This window comes from Dufourea novaeangliae, unplaced genomic scaffold (assembly GCF_001272555.1).
Source record: "Dufourea novaeangliae isolate 0120121106 unplaced genomic scaffold, ASM127255v1 scaffold162, whole genome shotgun sequence".
Classification (NCBI taxonomy): Eukaryota; Metazoa; Arthropoda; class Insecta; order Hymenoptera; family Halictidae; genus Dufourea; species Dufourea novaeangliae.
In genome coordinates this window covers 1,406,432-1,426,815 of record NW_015374046.1, presented here as the reverse complement: position 1 = coordinate 1,426,815, position 20,384 = coordinate 1,406,432, and the positions used below count along the sequence as shown (strand labels likewise).

At 33.2% G+C, this 20,384-nt stretch overlaps 2 protein-coding genes across 2 annotated transcripts; one reads left to right on the top strand and one right to left on the bottom strand.

Moving 5' to 3' along the window:
- Positions 1–1,236: 1,236 nt before the first annotated feature.
- On the bottom strand, positions 1,237–4,380 carry LOC107189674 (peptidoglycan-recognition protein 2-like). Its single transcript, XM_015578258.1, has 4 exons — positions 4,326–4,380; positions 3,275–3,488; positions 2,273–2,391; positions 1,237–1,421 (listed from the first exon to the last, which is right to left on the bottom strand). The coding sequence occupies exons 1-4, from the start codon at positions 4,378–4,380 to the stop codon at positions 1,237–1,239; spliced, it is 573 nt and encodes a 190-aa protein (XP_015433744.1).
- Positions 4,381–6,290: 1,910 nt separating this feature from the next.
- On the top strand, positions 6,291–16,794 carry LOC107189729 (ubiquitin-conjugating enzyme E2-24 kDa). Its single transcript, XM_015578334.1, has 7 exons — positions 6,291–6,526; positions 7,231–7,345; positions 7,495–7,629; positions 7,705–7,755; positions 8,232–8,364; positions 14,314–14,461; positions 16,636–16,794. Exons 3-7 carry the CDS (start codon positions 7,499–7,501, stop codon positions 16,731–16,733), a joined length of 561 nt encoding a protein of 186 aa, XP_015433820.1. The 5' UTR covers positions 6,291–6,526; positions 7,231–7,345; positions 7,495–7,498; the 3' UTR covers positions 16,734–16,794.
- The last annotated feature ends 3,590 nt before the right edge of the window (positions 16,795–20,384 follow it).

Genomic DNA, 20,384 nt, shown 5'->3' with positions numbered 1-20,384 from the left:
CAAAAACCTTACTCTTTCGGGAATTTAAAAAAAGAAAAATGTGCTTAAAGTTTCAATTACAGTTTAAGGCTATATAAAAAGCGAAATATCACACTTACAGCTACTCAGTTATTCTGAGATAATAGAGTACTCCTTCCACTTATTCGTAAAAAAGAATTAAAAGCCAAATTTTCTTTTCTGCGAGATATCCTTGCCTCCTTTAGCGCTACATGGTGCCTTATCTCGGTGACCAAAATCCGGTTGGTGTCACGTTCCATTGCGAAATTCGAAGCAACAAGACCAATCAGTAGCCTTTATTAAAAATACCCACAGCTAAGAAATTAGCAATTTATACACATGCTTTGGTGCGAAGTGTCATAGTAAGCCGTTGTAACTCAAAAACCAAGGTACATAGGACATATATTCGTATGACGTTTTTTTACTTATATTGGTGCGCAGACTTACTCCCTGAAGGGTTGACATGTATGTGTACGTAAAGAACAATATGTATAATATAATATAATACATGTATGTGGGATCGGACCTCCATACCCAACAAAAAGAGCATTAACATCAAGGAACAGTAGGAGGGCTACGTGGAGAAGGGTGTAGAGTCTCGGCTTTCAGCGCCGGGGGTCGTGGTTTCTCGAATCCCACTTGGGCCATCATTTTTTCGAACGCTCCTACATATAATATAATATAAAGTTGCTCTAACTGTTCAATTTACTAGAATGAAGATCAAATTTTCGAAAAAGAATACTCAAATGAAGTCAATTGAGTATTTACTTTGAGATAATGCAAAGAGAGTAATAATGATAGAAAAAAAATTGAGAGAAAGGCAACGAAATGTAAAGAAGAGACAAAAATGAAAGTGGGTTATTGAATAAGAAAACTAACATGTAAATTAAGTATATGTTTAATTTAACATTCTAACAGATTCAAATAAACATATTCGTTAAATAGATAATATGTCCCTACTTTTAAGAGATGAATGATGTGGTTGGAAAAATAAAATATGGTAAACAGTGTAAAACAGAAAAGATAAACTTTTATTGCATAGATATAAATCTATATACAATAATTAATATTGTTCTAAGGATATTCTCTACCTAATAAAATACAACATAATAGTTTACATAACTGGTATGTGGATTTAACATATACAAATTACAAATTTATATTAAGAATTTATGTAACTGTACTACTAAGAAACAATGCACAATTGAAAATAAAATAAATTCAAATTAAACTGAAGTATTAAACATCACTGTAAAACTCAGGCCAGTTTTGAATTTGTCCGAAAAGTTCATTTCCTGGACTTGTAGTACTTACAACTTGTCGCGCTCCAATTACACGAACATCGTCCCTAAGTATTCCTTGTGATTTGCCACAAAGAATTAATTTATGTGCTACTTCAAGCATTTTGTCACTTGCAAGTTTGTCTACAATTTAAGAAATTATAAAATAAAATAATAATATGAAAATAAATTATTTAACAGAAAAAAGGTATGATTATAAAATATACAGAATGCTTGCTCTAAAATATTTTCGGGAACTAAAGAAAATAATAAAACTTGTTCTTCTACGAATTTATGATACGTTTTAGTATCCTTAGGACAGATGAAGCATTATACGTGGACTGCCAAATACAATAAAAAGGTTGTCTATGTCATTCGAATTGGTTTAACAATGCGCGCCAATAGTTTACGAGCCACAAACGTATTCATTTCATTTCTACTGACCTTCCGAACAATTTCATGCAAAAACATAGCTAATTAGAATTATTTTTTAAAATGGAGGTTTCGAAGTCTAATTCGACTGGTCTATCGGCAACGAGCGGTCCGCCGAGGCGTTGGCAACGAGTGAAGGTGTGATGAGGATAAGGAAAAGCGAGGGAAGGGCTTTTCTTTAAAAAAGGAGTCGTTGGGATAGACCGGGATTGTTGTGATAGGGCCGAGGGGTGGTACTGGGGTTAGCATCCCTATCGCGGTCGACCCAAACCAGTCGTCCCAGGTTGGAAGCAGCCCCCTCTCCAAAGAGAAAATCCCCTCCCCCAAAGAAGAGAGGGGGGGCAAGGGCGGGGCTGGTCGCGGAAGTATGCTTCGGCGTTCCCGTAACCAGCCCTCACGCCTGAGAGCACCTGAGACGGCCACAGGGGAGTTTTTAGTACCATTAAAAAAAAAAAAAAAGGTTAAGGAGTAGGATAAGGAATAGATGAATATATAAGTTAAGATTGATGAAAAAAGGTAAGTTGAACATAAGAAAAAGATGCTTCAAAAGCATCATTAACTACCTTGAAAATTTCCTATGAAGGCAATACCAACAGATTTTGTATTATATCCGAATGTATGAGCTCCTTCTCGATTCCACCCACAGCCCTCATATACAGTTCCATCACCACCAATTAAAAAGCTGTTAATAGAACATAAATTAATAAATTAATTTTTTTACCAATTACTACCATGTACAATAGGGTGGCCGTTGTTTATACGTGACGAAAATCTTTTTTTTGTATTTCTTTGCTCTCATCCCCTAGAATGTTTCCATTTTATAAGAAAATAATCCCTAAAAAAGTTTATTGTAATCAGACTACAGAAAAGGGTGCCGCCCAGGCTGTTAACTTTAAGTTATCCATGTTTTTGGAGTTTTTAAAGAATTTCTCAAAACTATTAAGTCGTATCAAAATTTTGTTCAAACAATATTACAAGAGCATTCAGTTTTCTATAATTTCTGCTTATACAATTTTGTTGTGTTTCCAACTACTTTTTAGATAATAGCATTTGAATATTGAGAGGTCCGCACTATGCGCGTGTAGACAATACGCCACGCCAATACCTTAAGTGGAGATAAAGGTTCTTTTACCAATATCATTTTCGTTGCCAATCATGGTTATTCGCAACTAAAAAAAATTTCCGTCATCGATAATTATTATTGGTAACCACCAAAAATTTTGATCATCTATAATAGTTATTCGTAACCAGAATAGTTAAAAATCCATGTTTTTTAATCACGTTATTTTTTGAAAAATTTCTTCGAGATATTTATTAATATCTGGTTTTCATTTAAATAAACATTACTTTTTGCTTAATGATTTTTTTCCAAAAAATGTTTCAAATAACTGTTATTTTTGGTCTCTGTAATAAATTATAGTGAAACAAAGAAGTAATAAAAGTTTATTGTTTATACATTACAGTTATTTATGTAAAACTTTTTAATGGATTTCAATTACCACAAATTATGATTTTATTTTGCAAATTATACAATTATATAAGTTTTGCATAAAGAAGATACTTACGAATATCCTATGTCATGCCATTGCAAAATATCCATATGGTAAGAGCGAATACTTTCAACTCTGGTACTACACTGTGCCTTAGTGTTACATTCAGGAGTAACTGTATGTACAATTACAACATAAGGAATAGGAACAATCAAGTAATTCACACTACTTGCTTTTTTACCACCCCATTGACTTCGTTTGATGATTGTGGGACAATCTTCATCTCCATCTATAAAATATAAAAGTAATTATAATTTCCACATACAAATCATAATAATCTATTAAACTGATTACAATGAATCTGTTATAAATTGAAATATCATTCTTCCTATTTCTAATGAATACAAAAGCAAAAATTGCATTTTATTATATTTGATTATTTTAATAATATATTAGTACATATGTAGAAGCAAAAATAAAATCTTCTATTAAGAAAGTACAATGAATAGAAATACTTTTAAAAGCTTTAAGATCAGTTATATTTTTCTCTTTAAACTGAAATGTATGTTTTTGTTAATATATATATATTGTTTTAAATGTTTTCTAAGCTAACATTAAATCTCAAAATGATTCGTTAGTTCCTTCATTCATAATTTAATAGTTTGTTTCTACTTCAAATATTAAAGTAGGTACTGTACATTAAGAGATCATACACTGGCTAATGTATAACAAAAATGTAGTTTCTCCATATAAACATAAATAGTTTTAAAATCTACAAAATCATAAATTATTACAATACATTTCTCCTAAAAGTGCAAAATATTTCTTCCTCTCACATTTTTTATATAAACTGTATTTATATAAACTGTTTCTATATGATAGAACGAACATTCTTATCATTTGTTAGAACACATAAATTATAACACTTTACAAGGTAACACATGCTAATGTATTTCAATTAATATAATACAATAATATAATTTCATTATATTAACCCTTTGCACCCTACTGGCGCTACTACGAGAACAAACATATATAATACATACACCGTGCACTCAACAATACACTGTGTACATCACCGTAAACTGCAAAACTCGGAGTGCAAAGGGTTAAGTAAAAAACATACCTACATTACAAACACGAAAAATTAGAAAAATAATCGTCACTATTTTGCCTAACATTTTTTTAAACTTCGGATAAATTTGATTCAATTATTTGTAAAAATAGAAAACTATATTATTTCTCTTTCAAAATACTAATGTATGAAATAAATCAATTCAGATATAAATAAAACTGTTCAATAATTATACATGCTACAAACTACAAGTAACTTGATTATATAAGTTCACGGTGCCAAAGAGCCTTGACCTTTTCATTTATTCTTGTCTTTTTAATCATTTTGAATGCACACAGCATATTATCTTATGAGCAAACTGACGGCAGATGAGTATTAAGCTGCGTCTCCATTATGCCGATCGATAAAACCCAAGAAAACCGAACATATGGGGATAATGTCATCAGCACGTAGGGATGAATCGATACAAGGAAATACGAGTACATTACTCCATACTTTTGTTTCGATACCGAGTACTTTTGGTCGGTACCTGCGGTTGCGATAGCAAGTAGGTATCAAACAAAAGTACTCGTATCGAACAATATCGAACGGAGTGAGTATCGATCACGGTCGTATATACAGGTCTGAAAACTCCCGTGATGGGGGTGATCGTGGGTGATCCCTTAAGGAAGACCGAAAGTTTTATGAATATTCCGCTAGCCACACAGCGCTGCAATCGATGTGTCCGTACAAGAACGCATGCTGATGCAGCGCACGGTCGTATACACAGTCGTATACACCGTGTGCATGCGGACCATGGGCATACATGCTATAATGCGGAACACAAGTATGCCGTATTCTATTACATTCGTTTAAGAATGCGGCAGTTCACGTACCAAGAAAACAAAAAAGTTCAAAAAGTATCATGTATTAGGAGAAAATGATCAAAATTGACCAATGTGTGAATTTCACTAATCTATAAATGTAAATAAATACTTTATATTTATCTATTATTTTATTTTATTCTATATATTGCAAAGTACTGTTTTTAAATAACATGTATAGAGAACTAATTAAAAAAGTGTTCCAAAGTAAACTGTAATAATGTTTTTTATTTCGAGTAATATGTTAATCTTAATTTAATTCGTTGCAATATTATTTTAACTTTCATTCAAAATATACAAATATTTTTCATTAGAATGTTTGACTTATATCCCTCAGATATTATTTTCTTTAATTAAAAGTTAAGAATGTCCTACTGTCAAAGCGTTTAGTTGTCATTTATTCGTCATTCATGTTTTAAAAGCAAGAATAAGCGCATGCGCCACAAGGAATGTATACCACAACTGAACCCATGAACCCCTGCGAGCAAACTCTGCTTCCGCTAGGGGAAAAAGTTGACGTAGGAGAAGGACCTCCTACCGCGCTACTACCTGTTGGTATTTGGAATTACTGAAATTTATGCCTAATTAACATTCGATTTAACATTAATTTCAGTACCTGGAATAAATTTACCAAGTGGTAGGAGACTTTTCTTCTACGCCGCTTTTTCCCTTAGTGGAAGCCGAGTTTGCTCGCGGGTGGACAAAGGAATTAGAAAACGGAGCGCAAGGTCCCATTCCTAGATCCATGCTGGTCCATGCCATGACTGGATGGAAAGACTGTAGTGCGGCACTACAGTGCCCTCGCTTCGTGACAAAGTTCGAAAGTACACTTTGTTTCCTTAAGGGATCACCCCCACCACGGGAGTTTTCGGACCTGTGTATACTGGTATATACGACCGTGTCCTAAAGTAACCCGTCTCTTTCTAAAGTTGGGATGCCGGCCCAGCTTGATGCGCAGTTTATATTTCTATGTCTACGCTCTTATCTGAATATATAATAAATAAAAAAATACAAAATGCAATCTAGGGGATTTCTGATAATGAATTGGCAATTGCATATTCCTAAATAACGTAGTTGATGGTGCAGCCATCTGGAAATGTCGGCTACCGACGTCCGCCGCAGCGGCGACAGAGTCAACATCCGGCGACGCAGAGATGCGCACGTTTCGGCGCTCGCCGAGGGAAAAGGGACGCCGCGATCGTGACTTTGGGACATGAGAGCGACGATGAAGCCCGCCAGCCTGCAAAGCAGCACCTGAGAAGCACGCTAGCGTGTAACAGTACGCACAACACCGGATTCGGCTAGTTCGCGCATATTTTACATAGGATCAATCTCTGATTATAACGTTGATCCTGAAACGATTGGAAAGCTACTCTTTCTATCATCGAGGTAACACACCTCTTCCTCTCGATCGTGTACAGTTCTATAGTCGCCTTTTTAAAACAGAAATGATTGATAATTATCAATTACTCAATCCTTTTTTTCGTTAGAGATAACATCTTCCAAGAAACTTGTATGGATTATTATTATTTTTCACATTTTCATTTTAAATGTGTCATGTTATTTCAATAAAATAAGTCATTATAAATCTTCCTTAATTTTTTGTATTGGAAATTGTCTGTTGTCCATGTTTGACATCAATTAAATTGTTCCAGACCGATTTCTTTTTGTTTAATTTACTTAATTATTTCAGTTTTTATTTTGAGAAATGAAGTTAATTTATATATGTGTGCATGATTATTTGGTTGACTTCAAGTTTATATAGGTGTTGTGTATATTGTTCTGTGTATTGATATCAACAATCTAACTTTTACTATCAATAAATATTTGTAATAAATAATATAACCATATTGTATATATACTTTTGTAAATATAGAGGTTTCAGTAACATTGATTTGTTATCAACAACTTTCTGAATATAAAAGACAAACATTAAGTGTTGATTATTCTGTGTATATACCTACTATGTGTTTTTGTCAATAGCATGTTAAAGTTTATTATTTTCTGTTGAAAGCAACAAATATATATTATTATATCGGAAACGCAGTTCTATTATTTTCACAAATCCACCATCTTTTATATTTTGATTCTAGGGGAGTGAATTGTGCATTTATTAGTCCCTGTTGGGAATACTCTATCACTACCTGTAATAGCACTTCTTGTGCAGCGCCCTAAGAGGTTCTCGAGGTCCATAATATAGGACACGAGGTATGTTCAAATCTTTCATGTTTTATTTATGTATTAACGTTTCATTGAATTCTTACTAATAACATGTGCTTTACAATCGTATTTCATAGATATAGCTTATTATTTTAAAATTCATATTTAATTTTGTAATATCATGTAAATTGTGATAGGGCCATGTCATCGGGCGCAGGTTCAAGTGGAACTGGCCGAGGGCGTGGTTCATCAGTAGCAGATAATAAACCAGAAAACAAGGAACCGAAGCCAAATCCAAAGATGTCAAAAGCTTTAGGAACATCTGCCAAAAGGTATCACAATTACAATAGAAACTAAAAAAGCTGTTATAGAGATTTGTAATTGCATGATTACTGTTTTGATTGCAGGATACAGAAAGAGTTGGCAGAGATCACATTAGACCCTCCACCAAACTGCAGGTTTATAGTTTTTAATTAACTTGTAATTAATGTTCATTTTATTATGCTTAGAAATAATGAGCAATTCTTAGAAAATTTGAGAATCTAGTTGATGTGCATCCTAATAGTTTATAGTAACACTCATAATAAGTAGCTCCATAATTTCCAAGATACATCATGTCTCATGTTATATTATGTTGAAGTTTTAGTAGTTCTAGAAGACTAGTGCTTAAATTATTGTAGTCAATTGCTTTATATTAAGAATCATAGGAGAAAAGAAATTTCTGAATAAGTTATATTGTTTGCTTCTAAATTATCACTATTCATTTACCTCTCTTTTTATATATTTTATTTTATTTTTTTATAAAAATAGTACAATTAAAGTAATACGAAGTTTGAAGTTCTGGTTGTTATAAATTCCTCAATTGCTAAAAATTGTATACTATTTGGTTTTTCTTATTGCTATATAATAAACAGTTCTATTTTATGTTTTACAGTGCAGGACCTAAGGGAGATAATTTATACGAATGGGTATCCACTATACTTGGACCTCCTGGTTCAGTTTACGAAGGAGGAGTATTCTTCTTAGACATACATTTTTCTCCGGAATATCCTTTTAAACCGCCAAAGGTACCGTACTAGCATAATTTTTACAATTATGTATAAAGTCTTACTTTATAATGAAAATACAAATTAAACTTTACAAAAATGTTATTGATTTTTATAGACACAGCATTGTGTACATTTATATATAACTCTGTTTGCACTACATGGGATATCAATTATTATAGCTAGTAAATTATAAAAGTTAGCAATATATAATTTTTAAACTTCATAATATTATATATTGCTATTATTAAAGAAGAAAAGAGATTTTAAAATGTTACTTCATACTTAAGTATTATTATTTTAAAACAACAACTAAAAAAGGAGAAAAGATCCGTGTTAATTCTTAGAGAGCATGTTGGACTTAAGTGTGCACCATTTTCTACTTACATCTTCCTGTCTCACCTTGAAAAAAGTAGTGAAAAAGTTTCCACTTATATTTTCTAGATTATTGCTTTCCCACTTAACTATGCTTCAAGTCCGTCATAATATTCTCACTTGAAGTTTTTGATAATTGCAGTACCAATTGTTCTGAAATTATGAACTTTGAGTTCATTTTTTAAGATGATCCCGTCTGGTTAGTGGGTTAAAATTGTGTGTGTGCATGCGTACGTGCGTTTTCAATTTGTCATAATCGAAGCTTTCTGTTGTTTCTATACAGACTGTTCACGCTATTAGTTCACTGCGTTTTTCTCGTGAGTGATAGATTTGTGAGAAAAATGGAACAGAACAAGGTTTAACCATTTTTTATGCGCAACACGATGGCTTGAATAGGTTCTTTAAATGTGTAATGATTTTTGCGTAATAGCGATACTAAAAAGTCTTAAATTGACAGTTATCTTTCTTGTATTAAATGAAAACGGTTGTCAAGACGAATTCAATGACCTACAGTCATTGAACTTTACATACCTGGAACGATAACAGAGTACGGTAAGCTAGGGTTTTTATCTAGGGATGAGCCGAGGCCGAGGAAGATAGTTGTTTCGAAAGTATCTTTCAGTACCTTTCCTTTCCTCTACTTATTATCTTGTAGCAAATTTGGGTATAGGCAAATATAGATGCGACTGTACGTCCAGGAAAGATCTGTGTAAGAGTGAAATAAGGATACCTCTGACACAGTATTCTCTGTCTAACAAGCCGACGACATCTCCAATACTCATAGTTATCATTTCAGGTATAGAGTTCAATGCTTACAACACAATAGTATTCAAGGTTATTACCTTGATATACATAGTATATTCAATATAATTCCCTTTTGTTTTAAAACGTTTTTTGACCGAAACAAACTGTTTTTCGCTTGGGTGCGCTTTGTCGGGATATCTTTCTTTATACAATAATACATTTGTTCTGTTATCACATTCGTAATAAATATCTAACATGCCTACTTTTTCTTCAATCGAATAATGATACATACATTGTTCAACGGTATTATTTTAATAAATAAGCAAAAATACAATTAAATTGACACAACTTATCACATTGTTTTTTCTACAGACATCTTTCCAGTCGTGAATATTCGCGATGTGTTAACCATCACAGGCGGTACTCCGATATGAAATTAACTTTGGTCTTTAAAGTGAATGGGCAGGCAGTTCTCCATAAAGGTAATAGTAAATAAGTAGTAGCGTTATAAATTTTCCAAAATACTGCATCCATTTTTGTATTTCAGTGACCATGAACACTATTATGTTGTACGTCATTGAACTCATTTCGACAACTATTTTTATATAATACAAAGGCCATGCCGCTCTAAAGAACTGCGCTGTGAAAGCAGTGTCGGCGCGTGTAAATCTGTCAACGGGCCCTCACTATCGATGTCGCAGGGGCGATAATATAGTCGTCTCCGCTACAGCGGTTCTTTAGAGCGGCCACGGCCATTGATTTACGCAGCGAAGGGATCACCCCGTATAAAAGATTGATAGCTACCGATTTAAAAAAAATTCACGATATTACCATTCCGTGAAAACTACAGTAAATTAAAAATATCTAACCAGAAGTATTATATTACGTATAAAAAATAGTGAAACTGTGTCTTCTTCTAGTTTACTCACAAATCTACTACTTACGAGAAAAATACAGGGAACTAAGGAATTAATAGCGTGAACACCATGTAGATACCTTTTAACAAAAGGAATTTCTCAAGTGTAACCCTCATTTTATAATACACTATCGAGTGGTCATTTAAAATTAGTTGTGATAATTGCCGTATACGACCGCTTGTCTCGAAATAGATGTTTTGAACTCACGGACGGTCTATCTGTAGTAAAATTATCTTAAACGTGAACCCGACAAACTTTCTGAACATTATTAAACGTATTTAATAGTATAAACAATTATAAATATATAATACTTGTGTAACATTTTTCCCCAAAATGGAAAGTCATAAACACAACAGTTTGCACAGAGAGTAGCAGACCGGGTATAGCAGTCTACGCATAGTAGTCCCCGCCCGATAGTGTGTTAATGAGCTTTTGCCAGTTTGTAGTACTCGTCGAGTTGAACACGCTAATACCCTATATTGGACGAAGACTGCTAATGGTTTACGAAATATTAACAGTTAAAGTTAATTCGTGTGCGTTATATACTTAATTACGGGCAACGCTTTCGACAACATGTTTGGCGCAACGGTTAAGTGTCGGATAGTGATACGTGTGTTCGAATACCGGTGTGTTTAATTGTTTATGTTTATTATCTATGTATATTTTTTAATTCCTACTTTACTTACAATTAACAATATTTGTTTGTTGTATAGATAATAAGTATTGAAAATATTTTTGCTTAAAATATATTTGAAAATTTACGATTCTAGGATTATATGCGGTAGGATATTTATTCTATCTGTAATTTACGTGCAGATATAGTCAAAATTCATGCATATATACTCTGACCTCTATTAAATTATTGCTACGAAGCCTGACCCATCTTTGAAACACCACAAACATCTTATGAAGGTTCTATAAAACTGGCAAAACCTCATTAAACAACAACGGTTACATTTGCAGGGGTTCCCCTCGTAAGAGTTAGCATAATTCTTTTTTAATGCAATCATTAGTGTCCTAATTTGTTATAATTTTTTTTTTGTATTCAAGCACCTTATTTCTTGAATTTCTTTATAACCCAGTATTTTAACCCCTTCGATACGGTCACATCTGCCGCGAAATGTGTCGCAGGATACGGCTGTACGGTCCGCATCTATACTTTTTCGGAGCAATACAAAAACCGGTAATGCTTCTAAATAGTTATCCATAGTACATGGAGGTCGCTTCGTGTCGGGCGACTATAGTTAGTGATGGATCCGTGAACAAACAGCCCAAACGTATTTGGATATTTTCACAGACAAGATGTTCGAACAGTGTCCGGTCTTTTGAAACGTTTCAAACAGTTCGAACGTATCAAGCCTTCGGTCGGTCAAACCGTTCGTCGCCGATTATCGACCCAATCCTTGCCCGGCGACCTACTCTCGACCTGCAATATGAACATACAGAATGAATCACGTATGATTTAAACGCAGATTTAAGCTTTTACTCTTCTTATTGTACGCTAATGCTCCTCTAAACGGCCCATAGACGATGCGATTTATCGTACAACTGATTGTATAACATTTAGTGGACCCTTGATATATTGCCGCGGCTGGGGCTGTAGGAGAGTGGTACTACTAGAGTACTACAGGGTGAATCGCTCGCTGCTAGGATCAAGAGGCAGAGATGGGCACAATTTTATTCGAATAATACACAGTGAAAAACAGCAATATCTAAGGGTGTTGTTCTGAGCTTTGAACAATTAATAAGATTGCATAATTGTTTGACAAATGTCGATTCATTCACAAAGAAGTATTATTTTATTATAAAAATTGAAATTTCCATGTTTAAACAATTAAAAATGACAAAATACTTTTTTTTTTATCTTTTATTCGTTATTCAAAACTTTTTATCTAGATAATTAGTTTGCCTATCTCTATTTACTACTCTGACACCATTGTAATTCGAATCGTAACACTACGTACTTGTAAAAATTATTCGATTACATTCGAGTTTAAACTTATTTCCACCGGGAAAAACTCCTCAATGTATTTATAACACTTTTATGAAAGTACATTGAAAAGAAAAAAAGTTTAAATTATCGTTCTGTCATTTTACATTGTGGTATCCATCTAAGCTCGAGCGATTTTGCCGTCCAGGTGCTTGAAATGTTTCCAGCTGTTTCAAATATTGAGTTTTCAATGCTAACTGGAAAGTGAACTCCTGTGGGAAGGAGTAAAGGCGACAGCGATCCGAAAGAAATGGAAAATACAAGTAGACATTCAATTCACGCACGACTCGAGGCTGTAAGGGCCAAATTTCCAGGAACTGTGCGTGAACAGGAGGCTAATTACATGCGCGCTTTCCCCACTGATCGTCTGTTCACTTTTGCGGTGTAGTTTTATACAGGGTGGGCTGGATATACGCACTTTACGGTCATCTTAATTATCTCCGTTATTTTTAGAGATATCAGAAAAATTTATTCAGAAAATTTGTTTAGTATGAATTGAGCTATTACTTAGCAGTAACAATTTTTTCGTAGGCGGAGGATCTTCTGAGATTTCAAGGTTAATTTTTTTTTTTTTAATAGTACTGAAATATTACGAATGAAAATATTTTTTTTTTTACACAAATCGATTCTTTTAAACATTTTGTATAATAAAGTATTAAGGTATTATGTGAAAAAGGTAATAATTCGTGACACATTTTGTATAAAAAGTTTGAAAAATGTCACGAATTGTTCATTTTTTCTCGACTTACAAGAAAATGATTACTGTTATGTTATAGCCTGTCTGATAGCATATAACTTATAATAATATTAATGTATAGCTCGATTAGCGCCTTTTACCCAGTACTATGATCCGTAAGACAAGAAACAATGAAATTGTTAACAATATTCATACAGTTAATCGAAAAATTGTTGTTCAAATAGAAATAATAGAGTGTATACAGCAGAGATGGTCATTATCTAGATAAAAAATTATTTAAATAACTGTTTGAATAAAGGATACTTTATCTTTATTCGTTATTCGAAGCTCGAATAAAATTTGCATCTTTTATCTATATCTTTTATTCGAAGGCTTCAATAAACCTTCGAATAACTTTGGCCAGCCAGGCCAGCTCAAATAAATGCGCTGGTGGGGGTCGAGCGTCGAACGTCGAATGTCGGCGACTGACCACCCGTCAGAGATGGGTAAATTCATTATCTAAATAAAAAGTTTCGAATAACGAATAAAAGATGAAAAAAATATTTCGTCATTTTTACTTGATTGAACGGGGTAATTCCAATTATTATCATAAAATAATATTTCTTCCTGAATTAGTAGACACTTTGCAAACAATTATTTATTCTCATGAACTGTTTAAAGGTCAGGATGACGATCTTAACTACTGCTGTTTCTCACTATGTATTATTCGAATAAAATTGTGCCCATCTCTGCCCCTCACTAATTACAGTCGCCCATAGTATCGAAAAGGTTAAACATTTCCTTTTTTCATTAACATTTAATAAATTTACATTTCGCTTTATATAAATAATTATCTCTTCCGAATTATTGGGTTAAATAAAATGTTTTTGGTAAAAATATTGTTTATTTAAGTTTAGTCATATTTTATTGGGACTAACAAAGAACTAAATCCTTAAATACCAAAAGGAACCGACTGTGTTCGTATCTTTTTTTAAAACAATTGGAAATCTAATTTAGAGAAGCAGTGTAAAAATATAGTTTCAACTTTTTTCTACTTTTCCAGTATCATGCCCCTAATAATAATATAGTTTACTTGAAAACCGTAGTAGTGATTTTTTAGTTGCTTGCAGCATTTTTTTCAGGAATTATCCCATTATGTGGTGCAAACGAAAAATTTATTGTGGGTTTTCTATGATCCATGTTGTACTACAAAAATAACGAACGTTTCATTACTAATACATAATTAATTGTTAACGTGACGTTTTTAGGTCATATTCCGAACTCGCATCTATCATTGTAATATAAACAGTCAAGGAGTCATTTGCTTGGACATACTAAAGGACAATTGGTCGCCTGCACTCACTATTTCCAAGGTCTTACTGTCTATTTGTTCACTTTTGACAGACTGCAATCCAGGTAAAGTAAAATATATAATTGGAATGCTGCTAATCTCTGAATAATACTAAACAGCATTATAAGTACTTTTAACGCTAAAAAGGTGGCTTCGAGCCGTCGCATCTAAAGCTATCTACACCCACGAGCAAACTCGGCTTCCACTAGAAGAAAGAGTGACATAGGGGAAGGACCTTCTGCTATTTGGTTTTCAGAAATTATTGAAATATATCAAATTAATATTCAATTTAACGTTTATTTCAGAAAAAGCGGAGTAGAAGAAAAGTCTTTTACCACTTGGTAAATTTATTCCAGGTAGTGAAATAAATGTTAAATCGAATGTTAATTTGGCATACGTATCAGTAATTCCAAATACCAAATGGTAGGAGGCTCTTCCCCTACGTTACTTTTTCCCCTAGTGGAAGCTGAGTTTGCTCGTCGGTGTATAAAACGCCCGTGTAATCCTGGCCTTAGAGATTGTGAAATAAGTATTAATGAGAATAAACGCTCCGGTAAAATCGAACCATTCGGTCATACCCAGAGTTGGGCACAATTTTATTTGAATAATACATAGTGAAAGGTAACAGTATCCAAAAGTATCATCCTGACCTTTAAACAGATAATGAGATTAAATAATTGTTTACCAAGTGTCTACTCGTAGAAGAAGAAGTATAATTTCAGTATAAAAATTGCAATTACCACGTTTTATCAATTACAAATGGCGAAATACTCTTCTTTTTATCTTTTATTCGTTATTCGAGACTCCTTATTTAGAATCTATATAATGAATGTGTCCATCCCTGGTCTTTCTTCAAGCGTTTCTTGAACTTCACTGCTGACCTGAACGTATAAACCATTGCTCTTATAAGTACAGGGACCTTGCGATTATTGTCCAGGCGTCAACCCCACCACTGGGGGGGGGGGGGTGAAACCTGTCAAGCGCATACTTTGTTGCCCCGACGCACGGAGGCGGCTTCCCGTTCACGAGCCGACGACTGAACGTTGGGAGCCCACAAAAAGGTTACATTCCCGGGTGTCGGCGAGACAATACTAATGCACCGATAAAACTTTTTTATTTTTAGTTCTTTATTAATGAAAGTTTTATAAACATATTGGTGAGATTTTTCTGATTAAAATGATACCAAACACGACACAATTTGGGTCATATTTACTTATGATTTAGCAGAATCGATAATGGACTGATATGAACTATTAACAGTTTCTATATGAGGAACTATGATCGAAATTATGACATATTTGGTATCATTTTAAAAATGAAAAATTTCATCGTTCCATTAGCGTTGCCTCGCGCGCCGGGCAACAATGTATGCGACCGATTGACTCGACGGACGAAGCGGTGGAATATACGATGATTAGTCGAAGCGGGGGAGTGTACGACGATTAGTCGAAGCGTTCAATCGTCGGCGACTGCCCAGAGGGCTGCCGACGAATTAAATATAGCTGAATCACCTCCAGTCACACGTATTTTTATTATTAGCCGAAACGTTACACGCACAATCGAACTGTGTGGTTGGCTATAATGTAACCATTTGTCGGTGAGAGCGTCGCAAACGGGCCACGCAGTCGAGTCGAGTGGAAATAGAAGCTTTCTCTCTGTTTTTCAATCGCTTGTCCTTTTCTATATTCGGAATACTACAAAGGCGAGTTGCCGAGGCTCGAGCTTCGGGCAAAAAACGTATTCACAAGGGTCAGAAACGTTTCGCGTAGTCCACGATTATTGTCCCGGCGCGGACCCGAGTTCGGGACAATAATCGCGAGACCCCTGTACAGGCTTCTCTTGATTATTGTCTGGCTTGTTCTACACGATTATTGTCCAGGCGTTATCCCCACCACTTTGTTGCCACCCCCCCCCCCCCCCGCTTTTGTTTGCCGAGGCTCGGGCTTCGGGCAGAAAACGAATTCACAAGGGTCTGAAGAATTTCTCCCTATAAGATTATTGTCCTGGTGCGGACCCGAATTCGGGACGATAATCGAGAGGTGTCTGTACATAGAAACTCGCATTATATATTTTTAAAAGCCGAAGACTATAGGGGAAAATAAGGATTAGTCGCCGTTGTAGTCTGAAGTAGGTTTTATTCTACGAAATCTTAGCTCCTAAATGTTTCAAATAAATAAATAAATAGGTGTATACCACAAAGGAAATATGTATAAAAGAAATTCGTTGTTGCATGTTTCAGCGGATCCCCTTGTGGGAAGTATAGCAACACAGTATCTTCAGAATAGAGAAGAGCACGATCGTATAGCACGGCTTTGGACTAAGCGTTATGCAACATGAACGACTTTTCAAAAAGAGCTGCCCTTTTCATTCCTTCGAAACGAAGAACGGCCACTTAAGGGAGCCCATCTAACTATATTCAAATTCTGATTATTCGAATCAATCAGTTGTTTCTAATAAATTACTTGTGTGATCAACTTTTTTTCTCTCGATGAATTAATCGTTACTTCTTAAATGTTACATTTAGGAAAATTTTTTATTTCAAACTAGTAACGATGAAAATTAAAAAAAATCTTAATTTTTAGAATTTACTAATGAAGACAACTAAATCGGAAAGTAGTTGTTAGCTTCATCCTTTTGTACGATCAACAATAATATTTGTTTCATTGGACGCCCTCCTTGAAAAGTATAAATGTCTATAATGTGTTTCGTTATTTAAAACAATACCATCAATTAATGTCTTATTAACATTAAATCACACGTCACACAGCAACTATACTTAATTCAGTAAAATTGTTCATTCGAATAGTCACAATTTTGGCTCTCCGCACCTTCGCGAAACTTATTGTATGTATATGTATATCGATCGAAGGATCGCTTTAAACGAAAGACTCTTCAAGATCGTCGATTCGATCATTGTGATGTGCTTTTATATCGAGTATGTAAATGTGCCTAAGATGAATGAATGTGCGTGTATGTGCAACCAATACTCTGGTTTTCATTCTATGACTCTTGAGACAGAATATAAATCTTTCAGAATTTATTTTTACGTATGTTGAATTGCCTCCTCGCTTTATCGGTTGTGTTATCATAGATTCCATGCGACATATATTTATTGTTTAATGATAAATGTACATTCTTTAAATTATTGGAAAGGCTACAGAAGGAAGATTCTCATATTTACTTATTTTTTTTAGCGATAGATCCAAATCTGTGTACGATAAATTCAAAATATTGAAAAAATATGTCACAAATTTTGGTAAACAATGTATCTTAAAGGAATTAACTGTGTTTACTATAGATGTTAATTCATTTCACGTTAATGATACGTATAATTGGGAAGAAATATTTTTTACGTTAAGATAAAACTTTATCAACTAGTAACACTTTGACGCTCTTTAAGCAAAAATTATTACAGAACGTCTTCCAAAAACAGAAATAGTTTGATTTTCAAATTTTCCTTAAATCATAAGTGCTGATTTTACGTGTTATCAATTATGCTGTTGATGATACTAAGTAACTTTTAGTTTTTTTCTACTCTAAAAAATCTGACTCGAGAGTAAAAGGGTGAAAAGCGAGGGTCCTCGGTTTTTTCTTTTGTCCTTTGTTTGATTTGTTCATCTGGTTGTTTTAAGAACTCGTGATGAAATAGTATTTGAAGGGTATGTCCTTCGACAGTACCAGATAATATTGATAGTTTAGGCAATACTACGATCAATATGAATAATCCGAATGTAAGTAATTAGGCTGCTAACTAAAGAGCCCAAATCAGTTTTAAATTTTTTATAAATTTACTTTCGCATAGTATATAAATCGTAAATTTTTATCACAAAATAATATTTATTCTACTTAAAAAAATAACAAAATAAAAAAGAAACTGAATTCTTCGCATAAATTGTTCATGTGGACCTGAATTCGTTTGATACATACAAGCTAACCGTAGTTACATTTATTCAATAATAATAGTAATGATAATAATAATAAATTACTTTCTACTGATCTATTACGAATTTAGTGTTAAATAATACACGAGTGATCATTGTAATTAATTAGATGTAGCCCTTTTGACTAATCAAACAAAATTGGAATTCTATTCACTTGGAATTCCTTTTCCGTATCATGTGTTTATCGGGCCCATAATATATAAATTGCTGCGATTGTAAATAAACATAACTTTCTATATATTAGTAAGAAGTCATAAACCACGATTGTCATCAAATTTGTATCGACCACAATATTGACAAAGTAACTAAGAAAACAGAAACGATGTCTTCTGAAAGTCTTCTTACAGAATAATCCCTTCTGTTAAAAACACGTTACATGAAGAAATTATCTATTTAAATTAAAAAGCTAATGAAATTCTATGCTAATTCTTAATTTAGATGTTTTTAGAAGATTACGAAACATCAATGATGGTTCCTTCTGGTGAAAAATAAATCACCGGGACAAAGTGTTTGTCGATCAATATAATACTGTATCACAAACAGAATTAATAATTATAAAAGTTATAAAAATCCAGGATTACCTAAGCATCGAGAAGGATTTACGATTTTAATTAATAAATTACTTGTACAGTTCATGTCGCGCAAAAAACATTAAACTTTTATTTGATTTCAATTACTATCGTTAAGATTATTGTAAATATATTCTGTGAAGTTCTCGAAGAAACGATCTATAGATCTTTTGGACACCTGGAACTGTATATAAATTGCACGTAGAATCTGTTCTTTTGTAATTAAACGTATAAAACAAAAAAAAAAGAAGTTTTTTAACCAGACGGCGTTTCATCGAAATATTTATGTGAGGGAAATTGTTTAAACGATTCTTCGAATCGCTCTAACAGTCAAAACATTACCTAATTATAATAGTATCAGAAATATTACAAATTTGGACAAAATATTAATGTTGGCAAACAAAAGTAATGTAAACGAAATATTTTGTAATTGTAAAAACTGGTTCAAAAATTATTCAAAAGTATTTTTAAATAATGCGTTATGATGTACTAAAGATCGTTTAAACGAAGTCCTACCCTCTTATTTTTGCGAATTTATTTCTGTTCTGATTCCTTTCATCGACGAATAGTTGTAGGACTGTGCAAGAGAGCATCCTAATATGATTAATGAATGTTAGTCTGCTAATCCTATAAGTGAATATAGAGCGAAATAAAAAAAAACTGATTGTACAGAGTTTGTACTGTTCTTTTTTACTTCCAATTCAATTTTGCTCACATCAAACATATTTTCGATTAAAAACTTGAAACTATTTCTTCAATGATGATTGTTTGAAATATTACACCATAATATTAATACAGTATAATATTTACACAGTACCACTAATTTAAATCCATAAAACAGAATATTTACATTAAATTACAGAATTCATGTACCAGTGCTTAGAAGCTTCTTGTAAATAGTAGATGCATAAAAGAATGTTTTCTTACTCATTGTTACCAACAGAATGGCATAAACTATTTCTAAATCCTTCCTATAAATTTTTGGAGAATGTGACAGTTACTTTAATTATTCTTTGAAATACAAAATGTTGAAAGTACTTTTTCCCATCATGGACCGTGTGTGACTTTTAAAATCGTTGTATCCCATACACTAATCATCTCAATAAACTGTTGTGTAATAAAACAAACTGTAGCTGTTTATATATTTCAAATTATCGTTACCTTGATTCCTTACAATTTATCACAAGAAAAAAATTTTGCCACCACTATGTTATCTGTAAAAAAAAAGGGAATGAAATCTTTTGCTCGATTTCTTTCATACATTTGCAATTTACAAGAAAACTACTGAAAATATTAATATGAATAGTTTACATGCAAATGTAAATAAAAGAAGGCGAAGGAGTTTTGTTATGAATGTAAAACTTTTAAGATCCGAATTAGTGCAACAACATAAGTGATCAATACAACTTTAAATTGGCAATTGATACTGCAGGTCTTTCAAGTTAGTTGAACAAAGTATATAAATAAACCAGATACAC